Consider the following 23,105-nt stretch of genomic DNA (forward strand, 5'->3'; position numbering starts at 1 on the left):
ATTTGCTGTACACGGTAAAAGATAAGAAAATACTGCGAACAGGTAGAACTAACATATTTAAAAATAAAACAATGGAAAATTCAGGATGGAATGTAACAGTACCAGAGAAGGAAAGTTGCTACTCACCATGTAGCGGAGACGCTGAGTCGTGATAGGCACCACAAAATGATTCACACAATTATAGCTTTTGGCCATTAAGGCCTTTGTCAGCAGTAGATACACGCACGCACACACACACTCACGCAAACGCAATTTGCACACACGTCTGCAGTCTCAGAAAGTATTTAAAAATACATATTCCTGTTAATAGTTAATAACTGTTTACAAGATGAGTGATAAATAAATTGTGTGCATTGTTCTTTGCAGTAAAGATGGACTAGTGAATAAAGAATAAGAGGAGGTCATAGTGAGAATTGAACTTTGTCAGGACAGTGGTATAAAATGTGACATGGAATCAACAACGTGTGGTGAAATGTACAATAGTCACATAGTTATGCAGATACCATGACCACTGCCAGCTGAGTATTCTGATATTATGAGTGAGAAAGGTATCAGAATTCTGTTTTACATTATACAGAGAATCAACTACTACAACAGGTACAAAGTGCAGAAAAAAGCACAGTCCACAAGTATTCATACATGCAGTGTGTGTTACAATAAGCACAAACTATTTTTCATTACAACTGTTTAAAGTAACAGATGGAAATCTAATATAAGTCAGGAAAAAATATTAATGTACCTGGTTTAATATTACAGTATTAACAGCATTGTTAATTTGCAATGTATTCAATTTCTTGCAAATTACAAATAAAAGGTGAACTTAATAACAAGAAAGTAAATACAGAAAATGGATACGATTTTCATTTCTTTTCTTTGAAAGCTAAAACTCAACACTGCCAGCAATGATGGTCTATGAGGAAGGAACAATAGCCACAATACACTTTCAAAGTAAACTCAAAACTCAGAAACAGTCTTATACTTTGCTACTTATTACTGCTGTTCTGTGTGTTCATTTTATTTGTTATTTCCTGATTTAACTGCATAATTAAATACAATAGCAGAGTAGTTTATGTAGGTGTTTAAATGAGTTCATTTGAAATCATTCCACCACAATTAATATAGCACAGTACTGCTCGTATACACATTTAAAAATTTGGGCAAGTGACTGGCTCCATTATGTTTTTGTTATACACAAATTCTTAGAAAAAATTTGCACCTTTAAAAGTCTGCATGTAGGTCTACATTTTTTGAATTAAATAAAATGGTAAAATATTGTGCTTAGTGAGGGATTGGCATCATGTATTGCACAAAATCAGCTACCCTTTCTTGAACTAATAACTGAAACCAATGCACATTAGGATAATTCTGTGTAAAATTAACAAAATATGCAAAAGATCCTTCTCTGAGGAAAAAAGTGAATGTAATGGTACTGTGGATAATCAGGCTCTGCTATTCCTGCCATTTAAGATTTAGTCACAGGAGAAAATATTATGCTTTCTGTCATTTTGAATGTGTATTTTTGATTTCCACATGTCACCATTCATTAGTGAATGTCTTGACTGTCTTTCTAATTTGGATACTTCTCTATCTAGTTGTAGAGTGAACTACAATAATTAAAATCTGCATTCGAATTGTCTAAGTCAACATTGTTCTTGCTGACCTGTGAGTATATCACACATTGCATGCAAGAATTAATATTGTACTCCATCCTGATTCAATAAAGAAAGGTGCTGAAACAGGCTTTAATATTACGTGACAAATAGTTCCATTTGGTATTCCAAATATGAGGATTATTATTTAGTTTTTCTTTATGTGATAACCAAAATTGATAATGAATATGGTAACTTATTTGATTGTAGTATTCTTTAAAGTAATAAGGTGGGCTGTAAATTGCACACAGAAAATGTTTATTTCCAAGGGTAAGAAAAAATGTGCAAAAATTAAATTCCACATTAAACTGATGTTATTAATTATATTAACATAAAAATAATAGTGTGAGCACTTGAAGAAACATAATCAAATTTTGCTTGTACATTCATCGAAAAAGAAGTCAGCCAAGTCCTTACACTCTCTACACTACCACTGGGCACTGTCTCTATAGTTGGTGACTGCGGGAGGAGTAGGAGGAGGTGGCATCTATGATGGATCGCCCTGGCAGTATGACTGCGTAGTGTTAATCCATTGATGTCATGTACTCTTCTATGGATCAGGTCAACTCTCATTGCCTTAATCACTCTCTGACCCCGACTCAGATTCTGAAAGTTGCAACGCAGTTCTCCGGGAACGGATCGTTGCTGTACGATGCTTAGTGGCTTTGCGTAGCATTAATTCTGAAAAAAATTAACATAAACTCAGATAAGATTCAAGGTAGCTCTGGGTGGAACAGGTTGTGTATTACACAGAATGTAATGCATAATTACAGCAACAAGTAACAAATATCTACTTATTAGAATACCAAAATAAAATAAAATGAGTTCTCTCTTAATGTCTTTCAGTATGTTTCATATCTTTCTCTGCCATACTAATCCTACATAAACAACTATAAGTGTAGTAGGAAAGGGCACTGCTCAAGTACCACAGTTTCATGTATGGTCTGTTGGGTGTTTGTGTTCATTTTTATACGAGTAAAGGGGGCAATGACTCAATATTGGGAGTTTTTATAAGTTTTGGTTTTATAAGTTTTGGTGTTCTAAGCAATAAATATGATAGTACACATCAGTCACAGTGCACCAAAGAATCATGTCATGATTGTCGACATTTTTAAACACTGTTAAGTATCTTAAGATGATCAGGGAAAGGTCACACATAAGCTAAAATTACATAGCATCTAGTAAGTATAAAAAGTAAAATTCACTAGAAAAAATTTGTTTCCATATTGTTAACAATAACTATATGAAAAATAATCTCAAATATATTAAGATAAGATTTAGATTTGCTCTGATACACTTAGTATAAAGGGCAGTCAAAGTAGGTAAAACGTTTATTGTTTCAAAAGTAGTCACCATAACAGTTAATAATTTATCCTGCTGTGAGACAAGACAGTCAATGCTTACATGGAAACATGTTTGTGGTGGTCTTCAGAACTACAATTGTACCCAAGCATGTACCTCTTGGTCCCAAGCAAGATTGCTTATATATCCATACAGTCCCAAACTCTGTGCTGTGAAAATGTGTGGTTTTGTTAACTTTCTCACAGTCATTTTTAACTATGGTAGGAGGGCATTTAAACCATTAGAAAAAAGCTTCTCTCAAACGTATTCTATCCTTTTTATGTATAATTTAAAAAAAAAATTGTAGATACTGCTATGTGCTGTTTTGTTTTCCTCATTGTGGTTAGTTAACAGAAAAAAGCCCTATGATTAGAATACTACTACAGAATTTGCATAATCCAAAACATTGTACTCTTACCTGTTAACCATGCAAAATACTATCTCTGAAGCAACTATCCTCATAGATCAGCAGCTGGAGAGAGATCTCTCATATACCAATGATACCAACCATTTCCCCATTCATTTAAGTGACATCAACTCCCATTTACGGCTTGTTTGTAATGACGATGAACAAGGCTCAAGGTCAGAGAGAAGGTGGAAAGGGAAATGGACAGAGAGTGGGGGGGGGGGGGGGGGGAGGAAAGGGAGGGGGGAGAAAATGGACAGAGAGAGGGGGCAGGGGATTAGGATGTGTATATGCGTATCCAATTCACATACCTATTTAGCACCTGTGAATCATTGCCAGGCTTGCTAGTATAATACACAGGGTGAAACATCTAAAACTTGCACCACAAATATTCTGGAAATGGAAAGTGCTATTGGTGTGCAGTTCCCACAGAATGGATTGGTAGGCAGGGGGCTCATATTGTTAGTTAATCAATGGATTGTAATAACACTTACAAATTATATATTTTTTTCATTTTTTAAATGGAACAACCATTATTGACTTTATCAGTCTAAAATTAGGACAAATTAGAATGTCAGTAGTGTTCATTGCTGGATTCTAGTGCAGGTCATCTACAATATACTGCATTTTGAAAAGTTCCCTCACTGTCACTTGCACAGCACATGTGGTACACATACTAAAGAACAATGCAAGTGCATAAACTAATTCCAACAGGTAACGAAACAACTGATTATCACAGGTTGTGTTAAAATGACCACCAGCAGTGACAATACATGCTTCCAGTCAGGTATGGAATGACTGCTGCACATGTGCTAGCATTTCAGTTTAGATGTGCAAGCAAGCTGTTATGTTGTCTCGATGTTACACCACCATTTGCGTAACTGACTGAAGAGGTTAACACGTAATTGCCGGGATGCTTGCCTAATGAGATATCTTGCTGCATACAAGTGGCATTCTTCCTATGCTCTCCATACACCATAAACATGTTGGCTTTTTCTGCAATGGTAAATCCCATTGTCCAGCCATGACCTGCTGTTTGGATTGTCAAACACTAACTGACTGGCAAGTTGCAATGCACTCAAAAAACACACAAGCATACTGTAAGCAAATGTAACAACATTGCACCTACCAGTTGCACAGGTTGAATGGCACAAACAACTGTCAGTGTGGAAACTTTACAAAATGTGGTATATTGTAAATGACTCGCACTAGAATCCTGCAACGAACACTACTGATGTTATAATTTATCCTGCTTCTAGTTTGTTAGTGGTAATAGGCATTGTTCCATTAAAAAAGTGTATGTTTGTGCAAAAAGTACACTTTCTAAGAATTATTGCAATATGTTTATTGGTTAGCAATATGAGTCCCTGACTACTGATCCATTCTGTGAAAACTGCGCATCAATAGGACTTCCCATTTTCGCACTATTTGCAGTGTAATTTGAAAGATTTTTACCAATTTACTTCTAATTTTTATGTGATACTTAAATAAACATTCAGATATACCTATGCTATATATTTTTTAAGTAACAATATGGAGGGTTTCTGTTAAAACTGACTGTTAAAAAGAAAAAGCTGTGATGTTGTGTGCAGTGAAAATGTACAATTTCATTTTCATCAGTTTTAACCGTGATAACAGGGCATTTAAAAAATTGTATGCACAATAGTGTGTTTTCTTCCACAGTAGGTTTTAACCAGAAAGCTGTATTTATAACTTACAGGCTTATGATTAGGATACTACTACAGTATGTGAATCTGAAGAGGTTGAAAAATCAGATTTGCAAGTGGCTGGCTGATTCTTCAGTCACTTCAGATTTACACAGCTATTGTTCCACAGCCAAATTTAAGATTTTGGAATGTGGATCAACAGAAACTTTGTAATCCTATCCGTTTGCAGATTAAAACTGTGTGAAACAGTGTCATTGAAGCTACTATCTTCACAGATCCAGCAGCTGGAGAGGTGTCTCTCACACCCCATACACCAATGATCCCAACGATTTTATCCACTCATTTTAAATGAGTTCATTTCCCAATCCACATTTTATTAGCATTAACAATAAACAAGGCTCAAGGTAGGAGAGAGTGGAAAAGGCAGACCACTGTTCGTCCACAAATTTCCAAAGCAAAACCCAATTCACGTGGTGCAGAATTCTATTGGCCATTGGTATGTTAGCATTACGTTTGATTTTAGTGAATATAGGCACAAATTGTTCACTTCAACATCTTGTGAGGAAGGTCAGCATACTGAGAAGACAACCTTTTTTCTGTAAGAGATTAATTCCACTACATGTTGTGTAACATCTCCCCATGAGCTGAAGTGGAGTGATCTCTTAAGATTTCCTCTCACAAGTGACTAGTGGTGTACTGTAACACCTATTTTTGACCTATTTTATACCTGTATCGATATTTCTATGTCAATTTGTGGTATTGCTTATGTATAATGTTGTGTCTGTCATGCGAATTCTTTGACTATGTATACATGTTTCAGTTATGTGAAACTTTTGAACGATGTTGTTTAAATTATGCTTGTGGATTTAAATAGGTAATGGAATGATTGTTATGTAATGTATTGGAAATGACTTAGTCCATAGTTAGGGAATGTAGGGTTGAATTTAAAGATGTGGCGAAGCCTCACATCCGTGAAAGTACCCCGGCAGAGTAGAAAAGGTGTGGTTGGCGCGCAAGTGTCAACTTGTCCTCTGTGATGGGTAAGGAGCCTGGACTCAGCAGTGCTGTAGTTAACACCTTACTAGCAGTAGCGGATCATTGTAGCTCATATTCCTGGAGTTTTGAGACCAGAAGAGCTTGAGGGCAGTATTTACCGGCCTTGGATGCTGCATTTGGTGATACCGTTGCTGTGGCACAGTTTTTGGCCCTATAAATATAATTCTGACACCAAGAAAATATGTAACAGGGTAAGGCCAACAGTATTACTATGGCTGAATCACCATCAGTTTAATAGCTATTGCAAATTGTGCCACCGGTACCACCAGTCTTCCACTAAATTGTTTATATTTGGCAGTCTCTAAATGGATCAGGTATTTGTGAAATTTGGTTGATTTTAATAATAATCATGGTGTTACTAAAAACTCTATCTTATACCTGTGATTATCCCAAGTCACAAACCTGGACAGGAATCCTATCCTAGTGAATATAATTCAGAGTGTTCTGATAGGTCAAAAGACTGCTTATGAAGGCACATTTGTTGTTTGAAGAGGTATAGTTTGTTGTGCTTCACTTAAGTAATAATTAATGATAAGAATACTTACCTTTTCTCATACATACTGGTGTAGTTTTGTTAATGAGCATGGTTGTTCAAACACAAATGTGTTAGTAACACATTTAACTGCAAGGTTAGGTTACTGTATTGTAGTGTGAACAGATATAAGGAAAAAGTTTAGTGTATGGGTTTGTATCAAGGAAGGTTAGGTTAGCCTTAGCACTGTTTGCTGCTTTATCATTTTGTTTGACACAAGACTGCCTAATTAGGCAGGAGACTGGTTTTAATATGTAATGTTACAACTTGCTGTTGTGCTGGGAGAACATCTGGTTCCTGACCCACCTCTTTACTGTTGGTTGTACTCTGCTGGAGTGTTTCAGAAACGAATTCCAATTTGATTGTTCCATTTCCATTAGGTTATCTCACGGTCAACTTTCCAAAAATTTCTCGCAGAGGTATAACTTTAGCATTGATTGCTATTTAAGGCAACTGGTGTTACCATTAAACTTGGCACCTCGTGAAAGGACAGTCATTGTTCTTGTTCATAAAATACGATAAGTATTTAGTGAGAAACTAGTGTGGTTAGAGCAGCGAATGTCAAGTGGCATGAAGGTGCAATCAAGTACAGTAGAATGAACAACAGTAGACATTGCATCCAAAATTAAATTGTAATATACATTCAGAATGGGCAAAGGTGTAACTACAGTAACTCTACTGAGTGAATGAAAAGAAATAGTGCCTTGCACCATGGGAAATGCCGCTGGCAGAAGTAATAGTTTGTGCTAGCAGATAACAGATGGCTCTTGTGATAGGCAGCTAGCCGACACACAGTATCATGAACACGTAAATGAACAGATCAAGATGTTGAGAGTATCCAAAATCAAACAAGAGGAGCCAGAGGTTGCAAATGATGAGGAGTTTTAGACAATAGTGGTTATGTGAATAAATCATTGACATTTTTGATTCACCACAAATAAAGAGAGAACCAAAAGAAGCATACAAGGTGGAGTCAGAGCATGAAAGTTCAGTAGATCAAGAAAGTAGACAACCGTTGAGTGTGATTGACTGTTTAAGAATGTTGTCCAATCAAATGAAAACACAAGGTAGCAATCTTGAAAGCTAGCTTAAAACCCAAGGTAGTAATCTTGAAAGCCAGCTTAAAACACAGGTTAGTGATCTTAAAAGACAAAACACAAAATTAAGTCAACAGATTGAACAGGTAGATCAAAAAGTAGGTACTTCCAAGTTCTACTGCCACTGAAATGAAAAATAAAGTTAATTTCGTAAATGAAAACATGGCTAATATGCAGGGACAAATTAATTATATTAATGAAAGGTTCAATATTGAAATCATTAACATCCAGGAAAAAAAAAAAAAAACAGAACATTTTATAGGGACAAAAGTGGACGAAAAAGCTTTTGGGCTGAAAACTGAAATAGTAGATGGGTGCAAGAATGAAATCTCACATTTGAGAAGAATAGTTTCAGATACAGAAAAAGTTTTAAGTAAACAAGTTGTTGAATGCAAACAGAAGTGTGATCAAAGCACTTCACAGATTCTAGGAAAAATTTCTGACCTTGAATGTAAAATATGAGACAGACTTGGTGTCATTAGTAATGGCACACCACTTAACAGATTGTTGGAAGGCAAGGAAAGGTTCAATCCCACCAAGAAACATAATATATGGCATCCATTAGATTTTGTGAAGAATAGCAAACGAAATTTCCCAGATTATTTATCTGATCATGAAAAGATAAATGTGATGATCAGCACCTTGGCAGGAGATGCCAAGCACTATGGAACTAACCTGAATAATGAGAAATGACTTTTAATGAATTTAAACAAAAATTCATAAAAGAACATTGGCCTGGAAAAAAGCGGAACTGCTTATGGTGGGAGTTTATCATGGATAAACTCCATGATAATATGGGCAGGAGTTCTTTAAAAGATTTCCACAAGTACTGGTACCGGAAGTGGACACACTTAAGAAGTCGATCAGAATCCAAAATTATCTGGGAACTATGGGAAAAGTTCCCAGCAGATTCTAAAACATACACTGGAAGCAACCACTGAAGCTTCTTAGCATTTTTAGAAAGGGTAGAAGACGAAGACCACTGGAAACAGGGATAACCACCTGAATAATACTAACAGAACAACCGTAATCATGACGAAGAAAGTGACAGTGATGGTTATCATGTCAATGTGATTCAAAGAGGTAGAGGTAGGGGCAGAGGAAAAGGGAAACTCTGCCCGTCATGGTAGAGGTTTTCCTGCATGAAATGCTCACTGGAATGATACAGAAAACTGAGTACTGCCAATGTTTAGGGTCAAACTGATGCGGACAGAATTTACCGAAACAGAAAAGCGGTTTCATAACAAAGCACTTATAATGACAGGTACATGCTACGGTGATTCCCTGGCAGCAGGCAGCGGGCCCGATGTTAACAAACGTATAAACTATCAGAGAGCAATGACCGTTGCGAATGTTCCAGCTGTTCCAAGAGAAGCCATGTCTGAGGCTGCAGAACAGAATGTAAACGTCACAGTAGATAGAAGCGAAACTGCTATGGCAAATAATAGTTTCACGGTCAAGGAAAGAGCGGGCGGATTTGTAGATGTAAGAGAAGGCACGAGTGGCAGTACAGATAGTAGTGTAAGTGGCAAAAATGAGTTTTCGGAGGTGACAGAATGGCATGTGCAGATGGATGATCTGTACAGGGGCCTCACACAATGCGAATGCGAGGATTTTAATAAAACATGTATGACCAAAAAGTTAATTGAAGGTAGGAGAGATAATAGGGACATCGATAAGGTGGTGTGGCCTAAACATAAGAAGGAGGAAATAAAAAGTGCTGTGCAATGTTCACGTACAGCCAATAAAAGGGTCATTATGGATAGTAGGATGTTGGAGGATGAAATCCTCAGCATTAATGGTGAATAATCTTCGTTAACGATTCACAAACAGTACTAACTGCTATCGAAAAGTGAGAATTTGAAGATAATTAAAATACAGACAATTGTCTACATGTTCTTGGAGCACATAAAAATGATAAAAAGTATGAAGCAACTGTGGACGTTATTAGAGCTGATGAGGATTATAGCTCATCAGAAGAAAACTGTGAGCCTGAATTGAGGTCTGTTGAAAAGTGAGAAAATGAACTTAGTACCTGTCTTAGAAAAGCTTTCATGTTAGATCCCAAAAGTGAAATAGAATGGTCGGATTTGGACAACTGCTCAGATGACAAAAATTTCAATGTACCTGAAACCCAATGAAGATGCAACTAATTGCAATATTGTACCAACCAATGACAATGTTTCCAAACAAAATACTGGAGTCATTACTGAACAAAGAAAGAAAGATCCACCTGATGATACAATACCTCTTCAACAAAGAGTTCAAGTAATTAAAAACTTTGAACTCAAGAAACCAAAGAAGCCACCTGATATAGGTGATCTGTAAGGCAAAAAGAAGGTTATGCAGGACCTATTGCCACCATAACCATCGAGCATGGGGCGGATTTGTATCTGAATTCGAGAGTGTAATGAATACCTTGCCTCAAGAATCTATTGGTTGAAACCTGAGCAAATCCTGCTTAATAATAAGAGCATGTGCTTAACTGAGGAAAAACTAGAGTTCCCACAGTGTACAGATTTGGGATTAGCCCAGAATAAAGAACTGGTAAAAGAAAAAACAAAGCAGAAGGGAGATCTAAAAGGTGTAATAGGAACCTGAAGTTTGCCAGATTCAAGATCGGAGACTACGTTCTTCTGAAGACTCATGAACAATCAAGTGAACTTAACCATGAAATAAGGTAGACCTCGCAACGATGCTTACTATTTAATCCATCCAAAGTCCAAGAAGCCCCTTGGTGTCCGTAACATAGCAGATCTCAAACCGTATGTCCCTAGGAATGAGTAACAAACTGTATTCAGACATGATACCAGAATAAAAATATATGTTATACTGTAATGTAAATATAACTATCTTATGAAGTTACTGCACTGTATTTATTTGTAATTTATGTCTTTATATAAACCTTGGCTCATATATAAATTTCCTGATATTTCCTTGTAAGTTTCAGATTCTAAAAATTGTTGTAAATGAGTACAGGCAAAATGTTCCCAAATTGAAAAGAAATGTGGACTGCCTTAAATACAGAGTGGGCAGCATAAAAGACTTGCCAAAGTGGGGCAAGGACATATATCTGAAATAGACTGTCAAAACCAAAAGTTGGCAGCCAACTGATGAATGTAATATATATACAGTGTTGAAATGTTTGCAAACATGAACTGCCAGATGCTATTGCAGGCAGCAAAATTATTTGATTATTATCTTGGTTAATGTTGTATGCGTTTTGCTATGGTTTTCAAAGATGGACTGTCTATTTCAAATAAGGGCATTGAGAAAAGAATACTATGTTCAGTTTAAATATGTATATATCTTTACGTAAATATCAAAGAATGGACTGCCTATTGTTAGAAGCACATTGAAATTTCTCACTTAATAATTTCAAAAATATGCTATAGGTTGCATTACATGTATAGTATTAAAATTTCTTTGCAACATTGTTAGGTGTCTACTTGTATATATGTACCTACATTTTATGAGTGCTTACAACATGCTACTCAATATTCTAAATGAGAGTCAATTAGCATAGCTGTACAGAATTGAAAACTGAATACTGATGCTTATGTCTTGTTTTAGTAATGATGTGTATGAAGTATATTGTGTTTTAGTAACATATTTTTTTCATACCTAACTGTGTGTGTGTTTTTTTTTTTTTTTTTCAATGCCGTTCAGCTGTTATTGATGTTTTACTGATGTATCCGTAACAGGGAGTGTCAATGAACCATGGAGCATCTATTTTTGACCTATTTTATATCTGTATCAATATTTCTATGTCAGTTTGTAGTATTGATATGTATAATATTGTATCTGTCATGGAAATACTTTGACTATGTATACACGTTTCAGTTATGTGAAACTTATGAATGACGTTTAAATTATGCTTGTGGATTTAAATAAGTAATGAAATGGTTGTTATGTTATGTACTGTACATGACTTCATCCATAGTTAGGGAACATGGGGTTGAATGTAAAAGATGTGGGGAAGCCCTGCAGCTACGGAAGTCGCCTGGGAGAGTGGAAAAGGGTGGTCAGTATGCAAGTGGCAACTCGTCCTTTGTGACAGGTAAGGAGTCTGGACTAAGCAGTGCTGTAGTTAACACCTCGCTAGTTTTGTTAATGAGCATGGTCTTTCAAACACAAATGTGTCAGAAATGCATTTATCGCCAAGTTTAGGTTACTCTATTGTAATGTGAACAGATATAAGGAAAGAGTTCAGTGTGTGTGTGTGTGTGTTTGTGTGTGTGTGTGTGTGTGTGTGTGTGTGTGTGTGTGTGTGTGTGTGTGTGTGTCAAGGAAGGTTAGGTTAGCCTTATCACTGTTTGTTGCTTTATCATAGACGACTGGTTTTAATATGTAATGTTACAACTTGCTGTTGTGCTGGGAGAACGTCTGTTCCTGAGTCACCTGTTTACTGTTAGTTATACTCTGCTGGAGTGTTTCAGAAGTGAATTCCAGTGTGATTGGTCTCTTTCCAGTAGGTTATCTTATGGTCATCTTCTCAAAAATTCCTCATAGGGGTATAACGTTAGCATCAATTGCCATTTAAGGCGATCAGTGTTACCATTACTGTACTTCTATTCAGGCAAGTTTCCATTTCCATTTTCACATAATAGTTCAACCACTGACCCATTTGCCTTCTTCACATTCTGCAAGATATGCTGTTAAGTGTACTTGCTGCCTGAATGCCAAGGAGACTGTGAACTATTGTTGCTCCTGCACCGTATTGTGGTGCAAACACAAAATTTCTAGAACAGTGTAATTAAAGATTCCAATGAAATAGAGATGTCAGAAAATCTAGTGAATGGGGATGGAGGTTTCAATTTAAACAAAGATGTGTGTGTCGTACTCAATTTATTAAGATCATTAAGGCCATCAAGTACAACAAAGAACAGAAATGCAGAGATAATATTTATTTCAAATAATGTTAGTACAAGCTTTGAAAAACAAAGGTATGTCAGAGAGTTAGTGAACATCAGATGTCGAAGTCATAGCCAGCTATAAATAGTGGAGTGAGACCAACAAAAGTTAACAGTATGATCAGAGTTCACAAGTTGAGTACACATAACAGCATAAGTCAAAGCATCTGTAGATGATTGTATCATTCATCAGAATATTGAGCAAAAGTGGAAATGCAAAATTGTCTGGTCACAAAGGTCCACACTGTTAATAAACATACTGTAAAAACCAAGGGATTATCTCATTTCACTCTATGGGGAGGGGACGTTCAACAAGGTACACTAGTTGGATAGGCTCTACCAGAAGGAAGGTCAATTTCTCAGTATGCTGACCTTCCTCACAAGGTATCAAAATGAACAAGTTGTAACTACATTCACTAAAGTCAGTTCTCAAGTTAGTATGTGTTACTGAACTGGCCAGAGGATCTCCTTTTTTCATCACACAATACAGTTCACAACACAGTCCAATGAGACTGACAATGTAATTATGCATTTACTTGTTTTAGAAGCAAAAATAAAGCATGGAGGTAACATAAGATCAATTATTCAATAACAAACGATGATTTTTTATTTTTTATGTATTAAACATTCATATTTGAAGTCATGAGTGTTTAAATTTTGTATTATGATCACACTTATTGTTTCTTTACTTAATTTGCAAGATAAATTAATTGACACATGTTTTTCCCTATTACATACTAGCAAAATGGAGCTCTTTCATTACATCAATTCTAACCATTGTGTACACATACTTTTTACAAAAACTGTTATACCTCTGTTCTTGTCAACATGCAATGCATGTTATTTTTTGGTGTGAGTGAGCTGCACTTGAGGGTTGTGAGTCACTGGTTGCTGTAGCAAATTGTTGAAAATGTATAATGGCAAGAAATGTGTTTTGAACAAAATATAAAATCCTGCAATGACTTATTATTTTCGATACTTAATGTATGGAACTAGAAAACCTGGAGACCTTAATTGTAGCTATTGCAGAAAGAAATCATCTGCTGAGTCTACTGTGCTATGAATGAGAAGAATCTACTATGATTTTCAAGTAACAAGCTAATTTAACAACATTTTTACTATGATTACAGAAGATAATTAACTGCACTACTCACTCTCAGGTTTGTGCTTAACCTAGCTGAACACCTTCTAATTCCTACATAAATGCAGCTGCTGTGTGGATTGGAATAATTGAGACTAATAATAATTTTTGAACATTATTTAAATAGTTTAACAAGGGTGAGGGCTCAGAATTGAGTTCTGCAGCCAGGATTTTAATACTGTATGTACAGTCTTAGACATAAAATCGGGCCACCAAGCAGTTACTGCTGAGACTAAAAGTCCAAGTCACTGAGTTAAGGCAGCCAATAAATGCAGCTGCCCCTCAGAATTATAAGTCTGACCATATGCGCAATTTGGTAAGACTGCAGATGGCAAAAATGTCTGGAGGAAGTGCTATCTCATTCTCGAGCTCTTACACTGTTCTTTGATCTTGTGGGCTAGTGTTAACAGTGGGAATTGTAGTCAAAAGTTCAAGTCCACACATTGCCCTATTTGTTTTAATTGCATTTTAGCTGCCTGTTAAAGTTATCAGAGACAGCCTATGGTAGGATCAAGACCAGAAAAGTTTATGCTTGAGAGTATCCTCACCCTGCTGTGACTACTAGCTACTATTTACCAGCCACACACCAGAAGCCACATCATGTCAAGTGCCGTCTGACCACTTGCATGTGGCATGGCATTATGGGTGTATTTATCAACTCTCATTTTCTTGTTTGAAGTTCTAGTATTTATTTGTCAGTAATGTATCAAATTTTGCATATTTGAAATAAGTGTTGTATAATAAAGTCACAAGTGGAAACAAGTCTAGCATTTGCTACATATTGTCCCTTTACCTTTAATAGAGAGGTGAAGGCCATATGACAGCTTGATTCCTTTGTATAATGTATGGGACAAGTGCTTTTGGGCAAAACACGCCAGAAAAGGGTCTTTTTACTTTAAGAATGATACACATATGCACAAAATGTGTGTTAACTCTTGGTGCAAGTGAGCTGCACTCATTGGTTGAAAGTCACTAGTTGCAGTAGCAAACTGGAAAGACTGTGTCAAGTTCGAAATGCATAATGGCAATAAATTTGTTTTTAACAGAATATATACTCAGAAATCTTCATCCTTTCAGGTTTTGTTCCTTTGAATTAGAGCATGCAGTATGAAATGTGGCAGAAAGGAGATAGACAAAGTAAATCCATCAAGACCTCTTTTAACCACAGGTTATGTTATCCTATATCACATACTGTAAGGGAACAACTTTCGCCTTTGTATACATAGGTACATATAACAGTAAAACACTTGAACTCTTGAGAACTTGTATTTAACTATTTTGTGTTTAAACTGTTAAAATATTTGTGAAAGTATGCTATTACAAAATGTTTCATCATTGTCAGAACACAAACAAACTTTCGAATCTCCATTTCACACCTTTCTAAGTACAGATCATTATAGAAGTGCTGAAAACATGTTGGTAACCTTTAATTTCCTGTAATATCATAGTAACTCATATTGTTATACCAATCATTGTTATTCCAATTAACTTACATAATTGTACATCGCATGGAGAGCTGCATCAAACCAGTCTCAGGACTGAAGACCACAACAACAACAATTGTACATCATGATGTTAATGCACTCATGAAAGTATTTTCTTGTGAAAATGTTGATGTTCATTTCCCCCACTAAACTGATAAAATTAACAAAAGTTTAATTGTAATTTTACAAACAGTACATAATAATAGTAGGAAATATGTTAATTGTCGGTGTATATTTTTACCCCAGCAGCTATGCTGCCTGGAGCTGGGTGTTTTCACTATCCATTGAAGCAACGTAAGTCTCAGTATTGTACATAAACAGAAAATAGTTCAAGAAAAGTTTATGAATATTTTCTTTCTGAAAAACATTGTTTCAAGCCCGATTTCAAAAGAAGATAGAGGTAATGTAGCAGTGTGGGGAATCTAAGAACATCAACATTTCTGCATTGAAAAGATTGAGTTATACCTACACACACAATATGAGACCCAGTCACAAAGTGTACTGATAGCAGTTACATTTTAAGTACTTCTAAGCCTGACTTCTGAGCCTTACGTATTGAATGCAAATGCTCCATGATGGTTACATGATCACAGTTCAACATTTGTCAGTTGTTGAGGCATACTGCATGTTGAAAATATTCTTGCTGGAACAATCTTTTTTGATGAAATGCTGACATTGGCTGTAATTAAATGTCCAATTGAACCTGATGTCAGCATTTATTTCATTTCATCATATATATATATATATATATATATATATATATATATATATATATATATATATATACCATTTTTCCCACGTGGAATGTTTCCTTCCATTATATATATATATATAAAAACAAAGATGACGTGACTTACCAAATGAAAGTGCTGGCAGGTCGACAGACACACAAACAAACACAAACATACACACAAAATTCAAGCTTCCGCAACAAACTGTTGCCTCATCAGGAAAGAGGGAAGGAGAGGGAAAGACGAAAGGATGTGGGTTTTAAGGGAGAGGGTAAGGAGTCATTCCAATCCCGGGAGCGGAAAGACTTACCTTAGGGGGGAAAAAAGGACGGGTATACACTCGCACACACACACATATCCATCCACACATATACAGACACAAGCAGACGTATTTAAAGACGTATTTGGTCTTTAAATACGTCTGCTTGTGTCTGTATATGTGTGGATGGATATGTGTGTGTGTGCGAGTGTATACCCGTCCTTTTTTCCCCCCTAAGGTAAGTCTTTCCGCTCCCGGGATTGGAATGACTCCTTACCCTCTCCCTTAAAACCCACATCCTTTCGTCTTTCCCTCTCCTTCCCTCTTTCCTGATGAGGCAACAGTTTGTTGCGAAAGCTTGAATTTTGTGTGTATGTTTGTGTTTGTTTGTGTGTCTGTCAACCTGCCAGCACTTTCATTTGGTAAGTCACATCATCTTTGTTTTTAGATATATTTTTCCTACGTGGAATGTTTCCCTTTATTATTTTTATATATATATATATATATATATATATATATATATAATACAGGGAAACATTCCACGTGGGAAAAATTATATATAAAAACAAAGATGAGGTGACTTACCGAACGAAAGCGCTGGCAGGTCGATAGACACACAAACAAACACAAACATACACACAAAATTCAAGCTTTCGCAACAAACTGTTGCCTCATCAGGAAAGAGGGAAGGAGAGGGAAAGACGAAAGGAAGTGGGTTTTAAGGGAGAGGGTAAGGAGTCATTCCAATCCCGGGAGCGGAAAGACTTACCTTAGGGGGAAAAAAGGACAGGTATACACTCGCACACACACACATATCCATCCACACATGCAGACACAAGCAGACATATTTATTTTTATATATATATATGGCTGTTGGAGCAAGAATGCTGTCTGTTCTTTTGGAGACATCTGAAAGGATACACACACATTCATAAACTCTGCCCAAACAGGCCATGAAGGCCCAAAAGTATGGACCAGCTGCTATGTCATCCTCAGCCCAGAGTTGTCACTGGATGCAGATGTGGAGGGACATGTGGTCAGCACACTGTTCTCCTGGCTGTATATTAGTTTACGAGACTGGAGCCGCTATATGTCATTCATGTAGCTCCTCAGTTTGCCTCACAAGGGCTGAGTGCACTTCACTAGCTAACATGCTTGACAGACTGGATGGTCACCCATCCAAATACTACCCAGACCAACTGCACTTAACTTTGGTGATCTGATGGGAACCAGTGTTACTACTGCGGCAAGGCTCTAATTCAAAGCAACAAAACCTGAAGAAGTGAATATTACTGAATATTTGCTTGAACGTCATCAATGCACTCACTGAGCAATTCTGTGCAGTATTGTTACTGGTGACTAGGATGATGCATTTATGTTACCTTCTTAATGGCTGCACCCTAACAATAGACATATACTTGATCAAAAAGCCTCGTGAACATAATATTTTTCTTTTGGGTACTCAAAAAGGGTGTTGTGCACTACAAACTAGCCCCAGGGTTGTGTCCACTGCAGCTGGTATTTGTTGCCAACAACTGAGACATCTTTCGGTCACAGCATAAGAAAAATAACTGACAGAACTGCAAGTGTTGTTACAGTACAATAATGCACTCTGCCGATTTCACAAATAAACTATTGAGGAATTTTTAGGGGTAGGCATCCCCCATTCACTTAGTCTTTTCTTGTATCTTTCACATTCTTGTATCTTTCACTTTCTTTATCAAAAAACCATCCTTCCCAGATGAAAATGCAATTCAGATGTGGTTTTATAACATTGGTAACTCAGAAACAGCAATTTCCTTCTGGCATAGAATTGGTAAACTAACTGGGCGTTGTCAGACCACTCTAGATAATGTGGAAGAATATACAGGGTATCCAAGGAAGAGTAGTTAGTGTTCAGGGATATGAAATGAAGGGTCATTTGAAGCTAAAATGTCTAGTAAACATGGTCTCTAAAATGCATACGGTACCTTAAGAGCTATGTGTGCTTCTTCATCTTTGATACTGTGCATCTATGCAAGCTCTTTGCTTTCAATATTTTTGAAGGAGGTAGTATGGGCCAAAACAAGAACAAATTGTCTAGTAAATTAGGGCTCCAAAATATATGTTAAGAGCTGTGAGCAGTAGAAGAGATGTGTTCCATGGAAGTAAAGATGAGCAAGTGGTTCATAGTTCTTAAGGTATGTACTTAAGAACCCATGTTTACTAGACAATTTGTTCTTCTTTCAGTCCATATTATCACTTCCAAGCAAAGAACATGCAGTAGAAACGACTTGCTTCACAGTATCAAAGTTGAAGAAGAGCTTATAACTCTTAAGGTACTGTATGTGTTTTAGAGTCTATGTTTATTAGGCCTTTTCACTTTGAATGACCATTGCCCATTCCTCTTGGGACACCCTGTATTCTTGATGACTAATTTCCGTCTGATGTGTACTGTTGTATTCAACAAACTAGTGGAAAATGCTACTAAAATATGCACTGTATTAATACTAATAAAACACACCTTACAATGATAACTTTATGATGAAAGTGTATTGTAATAAAACGTAAAGTTTCTGAAACATGAATTAGTAAAATATTACTCACTTTGGACTTCAAAAAGGCCTATGTTAACTTGCTGTCTTTATGTCACACCTTAACTGAAAATCACTCTTATTATTAAATGGGAATGTCATGAAAATTCAAGTAAATTTAGCAGGAACATTCTCTGCAAACCCTGAAGTAACTCATCAGTCTCAGAGCTGCCAAACTTATTCTGCGTTGTTGCCAAGATAGAGCAGGAAGAATACCAGCCGGTAAGTGCTTGAACAGATTGTTAAGTGACTACAGCTTGCATCTAAAAACGCAACTGCTGAAGGCCAGAATACCCTAAATGTATGTAAAGAGTCTTACTTGCATGTCTAAAACTATTTTTAGGGACTAGAGCATAACTACGAATACTAATCAGATGCATCATTGAAAAAAAAAAATCATGCATTAACGACTGAAAAATCCAGGATGGAGTGCAACAGTATTATGAAATGGCTAGCTGCTACTCACCATACAGCGGAGATGCTGGGTTGCAGATAGGCACAATGGAAAGGCTGTCACAAAATGAGCTTTTGGCCTACAAGTCATTTGTCAAAAATAGATAACACACACACACACACACACACACACACACACACACACACACACACACACACACAGTCTCGGGCAGCTGAAGCCAGGCTTTGAGCAGCACATGATGGGAGAAGCAACCGAGTGAGGGTAAGGATGACACTGGGGTGGTGAAGGTAGGGGGGATATGAGAGTAGGGGGTGGGGGATGGTAAAGTGCAGCTAATGGGAGCATGCAGGACTGAGGTGGGGAGAGGGTAGGGCAGCTATGTGCAGACAGAGGTTTGACGGAGAGGGCAGGGGGGGGGGGGGGAGAGGAGGAGTGTGGTGGAAAAAGAGAGAAGTAAAAAGACTGAGTGTGCTGGTGGAATAGAGGGCTGTGTAGTGCTGGAATGGGAACAGGGAAGGGGCTGGGTGGGTAAGGACAATGACTAATGTTGATTGAGACCAGCAGGGTTATGGGGACATAGGATATAGCAGGGAGGGTTCCCACCTGCGAAATTCAGAAAAGCTGGTGTTGGTGGGAAGGATCCAGATGGTATAGCTGCAAAGCAGTCACTGAAATTAAGAATGGCATGTTGGGCAGCATGCTCAGCAACAGGGTGGTCCAGTTGTTTCTTGGCCACAGTTTGTCGGCGGCCATTCATGTGGACAGACAGTCTGTCGGCTGTCATGCCCACACAGAATGCAGCACAGTGGTTGCAGCTGAACTTGTAGTTAAGGTGACTGGTTTCACAGGTAGCCCTGCCTTTGATAGGTGATGTTTGTGACAGGACTGGAGTAGATGGTGGTGGGAGGATGAATAGGACAGGTTCTGCATCTAGGTCTATTACAGGGATATGAGGCATGGGGTTGGGAGTAGGGGTTGTGTATGGATGGAAAAGGATATTGTGTAGTTTAGCTGGGTGCCAAATACCACTGCGGCAGGGGTGGGAAGGGTAATGGGTTGCACATTCTCCATTTCAGGATTCAACAAGAGGTAGTTGAAACCCTGGCAGAGAATGTAATTCAGTTGCTCCAGTCCTGGATGTTCTTGAGTATGACTCAGTACCATGCAGGACTGGAGCAAATGAATTACATTCTCCGTCAAGGTTTCAACTACCTCTTGTCCTGCCCTGAATTGAGGAATGTGCTACCCACTATCCTTCCCACTCCTCCCACAGTAGTTTCTGCCGCCCACTAAACCTACACAACATCCTTGTCCATCCATACACAACCCCTACTCCCAACCCCATGCCTCATGGCTCATATCCCTGTAATAGACCTAGATGCAGAACCTGTCCTATTCATCCTCCCACCACCATCTACTCCAGTCCTGTCACAAATGTCACCTATCCCATCAAAAGCAGGGCTACCTGTGAAACCAGTCTTGTGAACTATGAGCTAAGTTGCAACCACAGTGCTGAATTCTACGTGGACGTGACAACTAACAGGCTGCCTGTCCGCATGAATGGCCACCCACAAACTGTGGCCAAGAAACAACTAGACCACCCTATTGCTGAGCATGCTGCCCAACATGCCATTCTTAATTTCAGTGACTGCTTCACAGCTATGCCATCTTGATCCTTACCACCAACACCAGCTTTTCTGAATTGCGCAAGTGGGAACTCTCCCTGCAATATATTGTATGTTCAGCATAATCCTCCTGGCCTCAACCTTCATTAGTCATTGATCTTACCCGTCTAGACCCCTCCCTGTTCCCATTTCAGCACTACACAGCCCTCTATTGCACCAACACATCCAGTCTTTTACTTCTCTCCTTTTCCACCACTCCTGCTCCTCTCCTGCCTTCATCTAACCTCCCAACTGCACCTAGCTGCACCTCTGATTGCACCTAACTGCCCTAATCACTCCCAACTTTGTCCCTGCATGCTCCCACTAGCAGCACTTTGCTGTCCCAGCCCCTACCTTGCTATACCCCTCCCCCTCTCATTCCTACCCCACCTGGCTGCCTCTCCTGTCATGCACTGCTGCTTGTATTCCAGCTCAGCCACTAGAGATTGTGGTCACGTATGTGTGAGTTGTGTATGCATGTGTGTCTGTGTGTGTGTCCGTCTGTCTGTCTGTCTGTTGTCTATTTTTGACAAAAGCCTTGTTGGCTGAAAGCTCATTTTGTGACAGTCTTTTTGTCATGCCTATCTCCATGTCAGGATCTCCACTATATGGTGAGTAGCAACTATCCCCCCCCCCCCCCCTAACCTGCAGGTACGGGAGTAAGAATGGGCCCGAGGTATTCCTTCCTGTCATAAGAGGTGACTAAAAGGCGTCTCACACATTTCGGCCTTTATGTGATGGTCTCTTGTAGGGTTTGACCTCCATTTTTGAAATTTTTCCTCAAGAGAAAGCCAATTCGGGAAGAGCGCCTTACATGGTGCATCATGTCCATTGTGGTGCAGCTTGTGTTCATGCCCTTTATTGTTTGTCATCTTCTCTTTATGATGCTACTGCCTCGTTTTCTTATTCGATTTACTGGCATCACTAAGTTCACGTCTTACCTGCCCATGAGTGGCAGCAGCAGCGCTTATCAATAAGAGCACTGTCGTATTATCTTTGAAGCGACCGCTAGTATTTCCGGCTCGTGGTGTATCAGGAGTTGAGTCAGGATGCAGCAGCAGTCAAGTCGGGGACGGAGAGCCAGTGAGGTGTGGACAGCCAGTGCTCGCCAACTGTTGGCGATCACATGATCTGTCTGACAGAAGGAGATTGGAGCAGGATGACCATTGGTTGGTCGTTTGGTTTGTCACTTCATCAGGCAATGTGTATTTAGTCTTTTGACCATATCTGGGCCTCGTCAGTTCATCATTTTGCCAGACGTGGGTCATTTCCTTCCTTCTGCAGAGATGCTGTGGCCAATGGGCAAGAGTTACCTCTGCATGGTTGTGTCCGAGCCAGTGTGCCCAGGTTGGTGTGTCTCCAAGTTCCAAACGGACATCGAATTGAGTCGGGTTGGAGCTGCAGTGAGCTCCAGACAGCCAAGACTCGCCCGACCATTGACGAGACTCATAACTTGAGTGGGGATGACCTTGGTTGGTCGTTCGGTAAGTCGTCTCATCGGACGATGTGTATTTGGTTGCCCACCGCTTATGGAAACTGTGTGTGTGTGTGACTTGTCATTTCTCCTTGTTGTTCCATGGTGATTGGTTTTAGGATTGTCATAGTTTTTGGTGCAAGTGTTTACATCAAACTATGTGTAGCGTCTATAATTTCCACTGAGCAGATGAATGCTGTCTGTGTACTGAAGTAGGCAGTTGATCAGTTGTGACAGAGGGAATTGATTAGGTTGTTGGTTGGTTCTTCAGCCATCCCTAGGTCATGCTGCAACTGAATTGTTTAGTGTTATGCTTGGTTGTTTGTCTCACCTAAACTGTTGTTAAAGTTTCCTCCCCAGGCAACCCTTGGAACAATTCTGAGCACCACTGTATGTTGTTTGTAATTGTCATTTTATTTGGTCACAGATACTGTGCCAGGCCTTCAGCCATGTGTAGTATATGGCATTCAGTTGAACTTCATGTGTCAACTAGTTTAATATTAGGCCTTCAGCTGTGGTTTATTTAAAATTCTTGTTGCTCTGTATTTGGGCGTTCAGCTGAGTTTGTTTCAGAATCTGTGGCTTTAATATGTAAATCCTTGCCTGTAAGCCTTCTCTTTAATTATGGTATCTTGAATTCTTGAAATGGCCTTCAGCTGTGTTCTGTAAATTTTATCTTAAGGTTGTCTTTAATTATTTTTGA

General features: G+C 38.3%; 1 protein-coding gene across 1 annotated transcript in view; it reads right to left on the reverse strand.

The window, feature by feature from the left end:
- Positions 1-2,031: 2,031 nt before the first annotated feature.
- The window catches only part of LOC124775469 (extensin-like), a 98,270-nt gene continuing 77,196 nt past the window's right edge, over positions 2,032-23,105 (reverse strand). Inside the window, exon 4 of the mRNA XM_047250301.1 lies at positions 2,032-2,330. Coding sequence (XP_047106257.1) covers positions 2,227-2,330 — 104 coding nt within the window. The 3' untranslated portion in view covers positions 2,032-2,226. The remainder of the gene's footprint in view (positions 2,331-23,105) is intronic.

The sequence above is a fragment of the Schistocerca piceifrons genome, chromosome 2 (genome assembly GCF_021461385.2).
Source record: "Schistocerca piceifrons isolate TAMUIC-IGC-003096 chromosome 2, iqSchPice1.1, whole genome shotgun sequence".
Lineage (NCBI taxonomy): Eukaryota > Metazoa > Arthropoda > Insecta > Orthoptera > Acrididae > Schistocerca > Schistocerca piceifrons.